This window comes from Pipistrellus kuhlii, unplaced genomic scaffold, assembly GCF_014108245.1.
Source record: "Pipistrellus kuhlii isolate mPipKuh1 unplaced genomic scaffold, mPipKuh1.p scaffold_m20_p_2, whole genome shotgun sequence".
Lineage (NCBI taxonomy): Eukaryota > Metazoa > Chordata > Mammalia > Chiroptera > Vespertilionidae > Pipistrellus > Pipistrellus kuhlii.
The window spans coordinates 143,987,791-144,000,966 of record NW_023425515.1 but is presented as its reverse complement, the minus strand read 5'-3'; the positions used below and the strand labels follow the sequence as shown (position 1 = coordinate 144,000,966).

Genomic DNA, 13,176 nt, shown 5'->3' with positions numbered 1-13,176 from the left:
CAGTCTCTTGGAAGACCAACAGTAATTTTTAACTCCCAATGAAGAAGACTGCATATCCTGTTTTAATCAGGGCCTTATCTATGAGGCTTTGAAGACCAAGGATATTCAGAGAGGCTCTGATTTTGAATCAGAGCCCTGCCACCCTTTCATAATACCACCTTTGCCATTAATGAGTGGTGTGACCTTTGATAGTGACTTTCTGTCATCAAGTCTAAGCTCCAAATCTGTAAATGATAGTTAGAAATAAACATTTTGTAGAGTTGTTCTGAGATTAAACTGTCCTAAGGATCAAGTGTCTGTACATACCCTTTGCAAAGACATAGTCACCTTATATTTGAATCCTAACAGATTTCAACAAACTTAATGTGCCAGACAATGCACTTGGCATTAAAGATACAATGGTGAACAAAACGGACCCATGGCTCACTCTGGTAAAGCTCATAGTATAGAAAGAAGACCTTAGTCTAGGGGTGTCGAACTCAATCAGAGAAGGGGCCAAAATCTAAAATCCAGCCTAAATCAAGGGCCAAATGGTTTACTGAACAGTCATAAACTGTCATTGTGATGGAAATGCAGCGGAGTGCAGTGATGACAGCGCGGTGCGGGCCACATTGCAAGGCCTGGCGGGACGGATTTGGCCCGCGGGCCTTGTGTTTTGACACATGTGCCTTAGTCAAACCATTACTAATAACAGGGTAATAGGCAAATTGGTCAGGATGCCCTCACAATAACAACCGAACAGCAGGCTGTAGGGGTGACAAGGCCAGCAGGAGGGTTAGTGAGGGACAACCAAATGACTGAACAGCAGGCTTTGTGGGGTGACCAGGCCAGCAGAGGGGATAGTGAGGGACAAATGACTGAACAGCAGGCCATGTGGGGCGACCAGGCTAGCAAGGGGGAACAGTGAGGGGTGACCAGGCAGGTGGAGAGAGTTGGAGGCAACAAGGCCGGCAGGGGGGGACAGTTGAGGGGTAGGGGGAGCAGTGAGGGGCAACCAGGCCAATAAGGGGGGGGGGCAGTTGGGAGCAACCAGGTCGGTGGCGGGGGGGTGGGTAGTTGGGGGCAACCAGGCCAGCAGGGGTGGGGGCAGTTAGCGGTGACCAGGTCAGCAGGGCGGGTGGGGAGTGAGGCGGGGGGAGACAGTTGGGACTATCAGGCCAGCAGGGGCAGCAGTAAAGGCAACCAAGCTTGTGGGGTGGGACAGTTAGAGGTGACCAGGCTGATGAAGGGGGTCAATTGGAGGTGACCAGGCCAGAAGGGGGGGCAGCTGTAGGTGATCAGACCAGCAGGAGGGGAGGTTAGGGGCGATGAGACCAGTAGGCAGAGGCAGTTGGTGGTGATCAGGGGGGACAGTTAGGGGTGATCAGGCAGGCAGGCAGGTGAATACCGTGTTTCCCCGAAAATAAGACATCCTCTGAAAATAAGACCTAGCACATGGAAAGATAAGACATCCCCTGAAAATAAGACCTAGCGCAACTTTGGTAGAAAAAATTAATATAAGACACTGTCTTATTTTCGGGGAAACAGGGTAGTTAGGAGCCAGTGGACCCAGATTGTGAGAGAAATGTCCAACTGCTGGAATTTCATGCACCAGGCCTCTAATAATATAAATAAATTAGTGGCCTGGTGCATGAAATTCGTGCATGGGGGAGGGAGGGAGGGAGGTGTCCCTCCACCAGGTCTGCACCCTCTCCAATCTGGGACCCCTCGAGGGATGTCCGGCTACCAGTAAAACGAAAGTGGTAAAAATGAAAAATACTAATTTTATTCTCTCCCTTCCTTCCTTTTACAGTCTTTATTTAAACTTTGAAACTTATAAAAATTTCACTCCTATTTTCATTTATTTACATTCAATATTATTTTGTATTGGTTTCAGGTTTTATATTATAATATCTCAATTGGCCATCAAAGCTCAGTGAAGGAACTGGGACAAATTTAATCCATTTTGCAGACCAGGACACTGAGGCTAATTCCAGTTGGCTGGGGAACTTGACTCAGCGCACAGGGAGCCCTCACAGCTGAGCTCTCCACCCTTCCTCAGGGGCAGCCTCGGGGCAAACAGAACAAACCTCCCCATCAGGCTTCCCAGCCTCTTTCTCAAGCACCTCTTCATTGTGAACACTCCACATCCTTTCCTCTCCCCCACCCCACCCCCATTCTTCACTGCCCCCCATTTTCAGGAGCAGGTGGTAGGCTTCCCATGCACTGCTCAGTCACAGGCCACCCGTGGGGCGGGGCGGGGCGGGAACTGAGGGCTGGGCAGGTCGGGCTTGCTTTGGGGCTGAGGCGGGAGCAGGAGTCACTGCCTCTCAAGTGCGCAGGTGCCTGGCTGGTTACTGGTCTCACCGTGGAGCGGAAAGTGGCCTTTGCCACCCACGGGGGGCAAGGGCTGCCAGGGTGAGGCCTGGTGAGCACTGGGAGCTTCGCCGAACCACCACAGTCAGGTACCAGCGGTGCGGTGCCCCTCCACTGAGGTAGTGCCACCCTTCAACCCACACCTGGAGGCTGCGGGTCCACACCCCTCAGCCCGGGTGTCCTTCCACACCAGCAGTCATCGCCCCTCGTTCCCTGCCAGGCCAACCTGCGTCTTGGGGCCACTACAGAACCTCACTCTCTGTGAGTGAGGCAGATCTTCACTCACTGGCCGGCTGTTCCAGCCCGAGCCCCCTCCAGTGCACCCTGCCTTGGTGCCACTCTGTGCTCCTTGGGCCACTCGCCTCCTGACCAGCCACTTCACCTAAGCTGTGGTGCTCGCCCAGGAGCCGCCCCTCAGGCGGCCGCCTCTCCGTGCACCTGCAGACCCCCTCATGCCCCTGTGTGGAGAGGCCTCTCTGCTGCGGCCCCACTCCCGACCCCGACCCTGAAAGTCCCCACCCACCTGCGCCTGCTGCACATGCAGCATGCTGATCAGTCATTACTGTGATGGCATCCTGACCAATTTGCCTATTACTCTGTTATAAGTATAGATATGTGTGACAGTCCTTCAAGTGACAGTCTGGGCTCTTGACCCCATCTACCCAGAGATTATCCTAGCATTTTAGTCACATCCATCAAAATGGATCTGAATCAACAATAGTGCTGATGAATAGATGTTTGCGGGGAGGCAGAGAAGTGGACACACACTATACAACTTATGCAAGAAACACAAGAAGATTTCCCCCAATGAACATTCTTCTCCAAAAGTTCCTCCACATTGCCAGCCAGCCTCAACTCCTTTTCCTCTTCCTCCATCCATTGCTTAGACATGGCTTTCCTCTCACCATCAGCTTGCTTACCCACTCACCAAAAAGAAAAACAACCAAAATGCTGCTATTTACAGATTTAGTGAAAAAATGTTTCCAGAGGAATACAGAAGAAAGAGCACTAGACTCATAACTAGAGACCTGGATTCAAACCCCATCTTTGTCACAAAATCATCAGGTAATCTTGCTGAAGCCATTCCCACTTCTCCAGGCCTCTGTTTCCTGCCCCAGAAGAGAACGCTGAACCAAATAAACTCTAATGTTCTTTTCAAAGCAAATGGATAATTATGATGATTCTGTTTCAATAAAAACTCTACATGATACTAGATATTTTCAATTCTGTGGTTAAATTCAAGGGGTAATTAGATATGCCTAGATAATTATTCCTACTCCCTAAGATTTGGCTCACAGTTTGGTTGCTTGCTTTATTTATTTATTTATTTATTTATTTATTTATTTAAGTTAATCTTCACCTGAGGATACTTTTTCCATTGCTTTTTTAGAGAAAGTGGAAAAGAGGGAGATTCAGAGAGAGACAGAGAGAGAGAGAGAGAGAAATATGATATGAGAGAGAGACATTGACTAGTTGCCTCCTGCATGCGCCCTGACCTAGGGTCAGGAAATAAACCTGTAACCCATGTATGTGCCCTTGACCAGAAATCAAATCCATGATCCTTCGGTGCACAGGCCTACACTCTAACCGCTGAGCCATGCCAGTCAGGGATCAGTTCCTTAATATTTTAATAAAGTTTAGTCTTTCTACAAAATATGCTAAGCTTATTTTGGGTTAATAAAAAAGGCTATTGACTTCATTCAGCATGCTAATATTTCAAAAGAAATAACAGCTGAAAACTGCTATTTCCATTGTCTATTTTTCACATGAGGCTAAGAAGAGTGAAATTTACTTATGTTTTCCTAAGCCAAGCTTTCCTACTGTGTGAAATAGTGAAGCAGAACATTAGCAGAACAGTTTCATTCTAACTGAAGCAGTGAAGACTTCCCACCACTGTGACACAGAAGGATGCACACTTAAAGACAATACATTTATTCAGTGGATACGTACATCTTGTGACTAGAAAAAGAAATAACAATCTGCATTGCTTTAAATAGCAAACATCTGTTTTCCCTAACATACTTCAAATACTTTGAATTTCCTGATTAGTTGTTATATGAGAACTGTATTTCTGAAAGACATAATGAGGCAATTTAAAGATGAGTCTTAAATGGTCTTCAAAGCAAAGTGAAGAAAAATGCTCATGCTCTGGAAAAGAATGGTTAAAGCATACATGCGAGCTCCATAATGTGAACAAATAAAAATAATTCTTTCAACTATTTGCATTTACACTAAAAAAGTTCTATTAAATATTGCATGCAAAAGAGGATGATATAAAGGAGCAGAACACAGATAAATGAAAATATAGCATTATAGTTTTATAGCACAGCAACAAAATCCAGGATGCTATTAAAGCAGGCTTTGCTTGACTAAGACAAACATGAAGATTTTCTAAGTAATGAGATGAAGAATCTTTGTGAGCATTGCACAAATGCACACATACATCATGGAGTAGATTCAAGAAGTGTACATGCAAATGCATCTCAGGCAGTTGTTCCAAGTTGGAGGTGTGGACTTTCTCACCATACCAGCCTTTCCTCAGCAATTTGTAACAGAATGGAAAGGATCATTTCTTTTTATCATAACAGTTTATAAAAATTGCACTGTATAAATATTTCCAGGTGGCTTATTTGTTTTATTTTTCACCCATAATTATTTTCTTTCTGCATGGTTAAAAGAAGTTATCATTAGAGAGATAAGTATTTCAAGTCAAATACCAAGGGATAACAACCACAAGGAAAAAATATGGATTCTATAAACAGTGAAGGTTAAAGAACTCACACTTTAAAAAAAAAAAAAAAAAAAAAAAAAAAGCAGGCAAATGTGTAATGAGCACCTATTATATATCAAATTCTGTTTTAGGGAATAAGAATCCAGAGAATAAAAGTTTTAAGGAGCTCACAAACTGTTCATGGATGAAAAGAAATAAACAAAAAAGCAAAAAATCCTCAATATGATAAGGATTATAAATGGGGTATGTATAAGGTAGAAAACACAGATGAGAGAGCAATTGATTCTGCCAAAGGGTAGCTACAGCTAAAAGAAAATGGACATGTTGACTTGACCTTTATATGTGAGTAGAAGACAAAGAAGCATTCTGAGGACATGATTTCTCCAAATTGTATAAATAATAATAAAATTTTACAAGTCTAATATAATTTCTTCAAGGCCACTCTTCAAACTCTTATGATTGCTCTCTATAAAATAATAAATTAATTTCCTAGGAACACTGTTAGATTTTTAAAAGTGTAGAATATTATGATTGTATGGTTTTATTTATATAAAGAAATGGTATACAGATATCGAAAAAGCCCAGCTACGAGAAAGGTGGAATGACTAGAATGACCAGAACGACTGGTGGCTATGACACTCACTGTAGTAGCCAACTAGCATGATCTGGTCCCTGATCAGCCCTTCCCTCTGGCCAGCCCCACCCCCAATAGGCCTCCAACACCCTGATCAAGGGCAGGGCCCCCTGGCCAACCACCCATGGCCTCCCACTCCCACCAGCCCGGCCCAATGAACTTCCATCGGGGCAGACCAACTGGAGCCCACCCGTGCACAAATTTGAGCACTGGGCCTCTAGTATAAGTATATGAATATATATATACAGAAGTATAATATATAGACTTTTTTAACTACAAAGGTCTCAAGTTTAAAATTCCATAATGTAACTATATACTTTTAAGTGCATATATTTACTTAAAAAGATACATAAGGCATTGATAATGCATGCTATCTTGGAGGCAGGATTCTGTAGTATTAGGGACTCTATGCCTTTTCCAAACTTTTTTTTTACCATTTACCTAATGTACTACTGAATCAAATAAATGAATAGATTCCTTCAAACAAAACCCTTACTATATATGTTCCAACTAGGAAACAACATAATTTTATTTCTCTCTAAACATTCCCAGGGGTGCAAAAACCATTCAACATGTGTCATACTGGCTTCTGATTTTCAGGAAAATTAAAACTTAAGTCTCACACCATTAGACTGTGGCCAAAGGACTTCTCACAGTTTGACATATCGGGCAACAAAAGTTAATTAGACATATTGAGAATAAACACCAGGTTCCTCATTAAGAAGGCCAAAACTATTTCTACTCAATAGCAAGGCAGTTATTCAATACTAGAGGCCTAGCGTGGGAAATCACACAAGACCCAGACCCAGCATGCTGCAGGACCCGGTGTCAAGTCCCACTGGCACCACAGGACCCATCAATTCTCCTCCTGGTGACCAGTTGTTACAATGTTACAACCACTGGGATTTTATTATATAGACTAGAGGCTCGCTGCACAAAATTCGTGCACAAGTGGGGTCCCTAGGCCTGGCAGGTAATCAGGGCCAATCAGGGCAGGCTGATCAGAGTCCAAAGGCCCTGGTGAGGTCGGAAGAGGAGGTGATGGTGGCTGGGCCAGATGCAGAAGAAACAGATGCCAGAGGCAGATGCTGCTCTTGGTGCCCTGCCACCCCATGGTTCCCTGCCCCCTTCCTCCCCTCAGTGATGCACTGTCACTGGGGGTCTGCTGGAAGGGGGAGGGATATGGGAAGGGGCCAGGGAAGGTTTCGATCCCCAGTTTGGAATGCACAGGAGGCAGCCAATCAATGATTCTCTATCATCATTGATGTTTCTATCTCTATTTCCTTCTCTAAAACCAACCAAATATATATTTTTAAAATGCAAAGTTTTTAGAGGAAGAAAGGTAGGGCAAGGGAGCTATTGATAAGCTATTTGAGATCTCACATTTGAGATAGGATAACATAAGATGGTCCTCAGGGGTGGCAGATGAGGAGTGGCTGTGGTTGGAGCAGGGCACTGCGGGCTGAGGAACGGGCTATAATGACTGGGAATGTCTGTGACAGTGACACCAAGGGTGTGTTGGGGTCATCGCTGGAATCATTCATCCCCAAGAGATTCTGATTCCAGAAGGGAGGAGGTACATGGAGATCAGCAGGCCTCTGTTAGCCTAGAAGGTAAAGCAGGAGGCAGGAGCAGGCTGCCCTGCTTCCCTACATTTGTACACATGCAGTGTAACTGCACATGGATGTCAGTCACACGGCCAAATCAATGCCCAGCCAGTGCTGGTGGCTGTGTCCTGCCACTCTCTGGCTGTGCTTTGGCGATATTGTGAGGGGGGAGGGGGGGGAGGGGACCCGAAGTCACATCCCCAAGCACAGGTAGTATACCAAGGGGTGGGCAGGAAGCCAGAAGCTGGAAGCCAGAGCTGACGTCGTGTGATTGGCCAAGGAGGCTGAAGCCACGCCCCCAAGCACAGGTAGCCAGGCTTGGGAAGGGGCAGCAGGAAGCCAGTAGTTGCACTTCACAGGTGAGTCCCTGCAAGCTCATGGCGCATGTCAGCCAGGCCAGGCGGGGCCTGGGGAGGCCTCCCTCCTGCTGGCCTCCCAGCTGTGCCCGCTCACTGGTCTTCTATTCTACCTGGACACAAACTATTTCTGGGGAATGGGAAGAGGGGGGGGGGGGGAATCTCTCTTCCCATTCCCCCACCGAAAAAAAATTCACATTTAAACTATACCTAAGTATTGACTGAGAGCAATTAAACAATAAACCCTTTAAGTAGCAAAACTGCCAGAGCACAGCAGTATTTGAAGAGCATATGGTAATATGTATATTCCTCTGGCACAGCTGTCTTTCTGATACAGGCATAGGGTAATGAGGATAAGGATTAGCTTCTCCAAAAAGAGAAGATATGGGTCCCTTAGAAACACTGTAGCTGGAATCACAGCAAAGGTGAAGGGTCAGATATCTGTGCTGAATGAACTGTCAAGGACGCCTTTAGCCAAGAATTAGAGATCCAAACAAAATAGGACACAATATAGTCCAGCTTCTTCCCTCCCCCTACCCCACCATTAGGCAACTAGTACTGCTAAGAGGCTCTGTGCCCCAGGTTCACTGCCTGGAGTTCTCTCCTGAAGCAAATGATCATTAGCCTCACTTAATTCCCTTAACAAATCACCACAGGGGGGAAAATAAGTCCCACATGCTTATCATGCCTGTCAAACCAGAATCTCAAATGATCTGCTCAGCTTCACTCCCAAAGGTCTCTGCTCCAGCCCCTCCGAGGCAGGAAGGCACGCCAGGCACTCACATGCTGTGATTCACACACAGATGCACATCAGGTTCCCCTCTGAGGAAGGCCTTCTGCCTGCTGTGGAGTGTGGCCACAGACAGCCTCCAGCCACCCACCGCAGACTCCACCTCCAGGCCCCAGGGCTGGATGGATTGAGCTGGGGTTCCTAAAGGTGTGGCCCCTGCAGTTACTCCAGACCCCTGGGCGAGGCAGTAAGCACCCCAGGGCTGCCTGCAGCATGGGCTGAGGCTTTATGGGGTCTGGTGACAGACTGACATCTTCCTCTGTGGAATCCCACTTCCTTCCCCTTCTCACAGATGTTGATTCCTCATAAAGAGCGTGCACCCCAAACTCCATCTCAGCCTCTGGAGCACCTGATCTGGAACACATGCCTCAGAAAGTGTGATTCCCTTTCTCATTCTCTGTCAAAATCACTCTCCTCCTCCAAGGTCCAGCTCAAATAACACCTTCAAGAAATATTTCTTGATCCTTCCAATGAGGAATAATGATTCATTTTACTGTCCTAAATTATGGTTGCAGCTCTATTTAGAAAGTCATTCTTTTATTTTCTTTTTTTTCAGTCAAGTCTGCGGTTTAAATCTTAAGTTTATTGAGAACACAGTCTGTATTTTACTCATTTCTGTATGTCCAAGTCCCTAACAGATAAGAGTTATGAATGAATGAATAAACATGATATAGAATCTGCCTACTCCTCTACTTTGTCCCTTCTCTATTATAACTGAAACAAAATCCTGCCAATATCTCATCTCCAATATTTCATACACATGCCCAGACCCCTCTACTTTGAAATAGATGTTATATCTAACCTCTGTTTTCAAATCTAGTTAAGCAAACTTGCTTTGCTTGGTATATGGTTGTCCTGTCTTTAAGCCATCACATAAAAAATGCCTCCTTTGACAACATGATCCTACTTCTAAAAATTGTTGAAGACCCTCCTATTATGTGAAATACCCTGGGTATTACCACCCAATTCCAGTTACCTCAAAATACTCTGGTTCCATTAATTTAGGTATCTAACAGTTGTCTAAAAATCATTATGCTCCATCAGAACATTGGCCAATTTTTAGTTTCCCTTAAGACTCTCTAAAACTAGAATAATGTTCTGTATACAGGAAATGCAAAATGTATATATTCTGGATTAATAGTATGTATGTTCACAGAATGATAGAAATTCAAGATGGAAAAGGACTCAGTGGTCATTTAGTCCAACTCCTCGTAGGAATGTATCTCCTCTACAACATCCCCAATGAATGCCTCTTCACTCTCTCCTTAAACCTCTTCATGGTAGTGAATTTACCACCTCCCCCAAAGCTCCAGGTAAAAATTAATGCATCTTATTACATTTTAGACAGGTTTCCCACCTTCTATAATAATAGATACTTTAAGCCTTATGAAACCTACCAATTTGATTAGTATGATCATATGACCTCAGTCTATGTTGTATATAAGGAAGCGGGGGAGGCAATTATGGAACATTGAAAGGCTCTCAGTTCTCTTTACCTTTCTACCCACATGCTGCCTCTTTCCAGGAAGGATCTTAAATGAAATGACTTGAAACACCTGGATACAATAGAATTATTAAAAAAGAAATAGAAATCTAAAATCCTGAGAAGAAATTCTTGACTCAAAGGCGAATGCAGTTGCTGGCATTGAAATTAAATGTATTCATGGGTATTCTACAAGTCTATATAAATGCAGAAATAAAAGGGATTACAAAGTTCTTATCTGATAGAAGAAGGGATACTAATTCTCCACTAAATGGAATTTTTTCTGACTTTCAAGTAACAGCAGGAACTTCTCATATAGCATCTTATAAAAGCGATTTACATCTTGGTTTCCAGGTGCATTCATTTTGCCCTCTAATGTACTGCCAAGAATACTGGTAGTACTGCTGAATACTCCCTTAAACAATCACAAACCTCACTACCTCAATCCAACATCAACCAACCTGCTGAGAATAGGAGATAAAGCATGGGCTCTGGGTAACAGCTTTCCAAAAGGGGCAGGGAAAACACGGTCAACTGTCAAAATCACTCTTTTGGGTCAACATCTTGGGGCAATAGCTTCCATGTTCCCACTTTTTAGTGTATGAGGGAAAATGAGAAAATTAGTTCATCTCTCTGGTGGCACAACCATCATTCTTTCACCTATTTGGAAACAACTGCAGATGGGTGGTCATAACGCACAAAACAATGTCTTTGTGAACTGAGAGAGGTGTATAGAACATGGTGATGGCAGGCAGGGAGCGCTGTCAGGGTCTGCCAGAATATCCGATAAGACTTAGCTCTCTTGGAAGGAAAGTGACATTATGCAAACAGAAGGTGTTATTAAAGCTGGCCTTGCCACTATGAAGAAACTGGAGTTTCTCATTTGCTTCTTAAACACTCCCAATTATTTTCTCAGAAAGGGCACTATAGAACCCTGCAGCCTCAAAGGTCACTGTGACTTCCTGTAGTTAAGCAATACTTTCCTGTTCGTGGATTGAAGAGTAAGGGAGGTATAGCCACATGCTGACCATTTCACCTAGCAGCACTAAAAGCCGTAGGTAAAAATAAATTACTTTCCTCACAGTGATTATCACAGTTGCTGTGACTGTGCCTGGACTACCTGGTTCCCTCATTAAATTCTAAATAACGAAATACAGAGAGCTCTCACCTCCTTGCCCACACATGAAGCCAGCCAGGCCTAGCTCTGCTTCCTTCTCGACAGCTCGAAAAGGCACCTGTGATCTGTATGCCATCTGCCCAAATGTGGCAGCTCATTTCTTCTCCTTCTCTCTCCTCATCCTCCTAGTATTATTATTGCTGTCATTATTACTGTTGAAGAATCTGGGTTATCCCTAGAAGCCCCTTGAGACCAATACACTAGATAAAATTCTCACTAATCAGTTATTGTAAAATGAATGCAAGTACCAAATAGTAGCTTCCTTATTGAATGAGGCTATTTGTACACCAGACAACAAGATGTACTCATGGTGTTACCGTGATGAGAATGTGAGAGGAATGTGAACATACTTATTCAAAAGAAGGCAGAGGAGCACCTTTAAATGAATGACTCAAAACAAATGAGCTGGGTTTTTAGAGCATTAGAATACATTGAGTAACCATTTGTTTAAAGCTGAGATAGTACAGTGACATAACAGTAAATGCTATGTACATGGTGATGGTTGGCAAGTGCAAATAAGCAGCTGATCATTATTCCTCATCACGGTTTATTATGGCATACAACTGCCAGAAATCAATGTCAAAGCCAAGCACGAACCAGCTACCAACAGCATAATTCCCCTTATTTTTAGCTATTCTACCCTGCGACCCCTCCCCCCTATTTGATTAGCAAGAAGCCTGAGAATAGAGGATAACAAATAAAAATATGAGGCCTGTGAGTTATTAGATAATTTTTAAATGCCACACAACCTTAGGGGAGAATCACCAGTTGAGACAAGTATATATTTCCCCAGAGGATTTTAAAATATCCTAAAGCATGCATGCTGCATTGGTGAATGGCTGTCTCTAAGAAAGCTCTCTGCTTTTGGAAACTGAGAAGCACACATACCTGGCATGCAAGAAGTTGGCATAGCAACTCTGCACTGCAGTTGTGAATCACAGAGTAAACAAGTGCATAAAACAACTACCCGAGTGTGCTTGCTTCTCCACAAAGTGGTTAAATCTTATAAAGCATTTTTTACTTCTCTTTTTGAGAATTACAAACTCTTCACTCTAATAACTTAAGGCGGCTCATCTGCCACACAAGAGAGGATATTCATGACTCATGGAAAGATTTATCCTGGATAAATAAGATGACCTGTAGCCTAAAATTTCCCCTTAGAGTAGAAATAATTCTCCACTGACTGAAAAATACCACTAAAAAACAAGCTTTTCTGTGTTTGTTAAAAAAAAAATTTTTTAAGTACTTCTAGGAAAAGAATTGCTTACCTCTTTGCAATAGGTCCCTTGAAATCTGGATCAAATGTTCTTGTATCACCTGCATTTAAAACAAATACCTTTTAAGCATATAAGCCAATGAAATGGGAAATATATACATATAAAATATGATTTAAAAATCTATATCTTGGCTAGTCTACTGCTCAGTGTGGTATTGAATTCATTCTGTCTAATGAGATTTGAGTTATGCCTTGGTTACAACTGTCAATCTTTTCTTCCCAGCTAGGAGCAAGTCTAAAAAAGAGTTGCTAAGGACTATAATATATTCGGTACACACACTCTCTCACTTTTCTGAATAGCAACATTATAGAGTACATTCCAAGTAGTTCTGAAGCCCTTCCAGTCTGAAGAATTGTCTTACCACCTGCCATGGCCAAGTATTGCTGAGTACTTTTAAGGTGTCTGCCTATCCCAGTCCTTTCGGTAGATTAGGCTTTGCTTCAAGAAACTGGAATATTAGTCACTGTTTTCCCTGCCAGGTTGGCTGTATGGCAAATACAAATATTATTATAATACATAAGAAGCCATTTTCATTGTTTTATATATATATATATCTGCTACTAGATTTCATGCCATCTGGGACTATGCTCTAGCCATTCATTGTTGCATCATGACTTAATCATCCTTAAATACTACAAGGAACACAGAGAATGGCTTTTTTCCCCTCCCCATGGACTGTGTGGGCAGACCCAGTAATAACTTCTATAATTTTTGGCCAAAGGTGCACAATTTGCAACCGGTACCCCAACCTAAGCACTACCACCCC

General features: G+C 43.5%; 1 protein-coding gene across 1 annotated transcript in view; it reads right to left on the bottom strand.

Moving 5' to 3' along the window:
* SLC44A5 (solute carrier family 44 member 5) overlaps positions 1-13,176 on the bottom strand; it is a 140,736-nt gene that overhangs the window by 108,702 nt on the left and 18,858 nt on the right. The window contains exon 2 of the mRNA XM_045583818.1: positions 12,402-12,450. Coding sequence (XP_045439774.1) covers positions 12,402-12,450 — 49 coding nt within the window. The remainder of the gene's footprint in view (positions 1-12,401; positions 12,451-13,176) is intronic.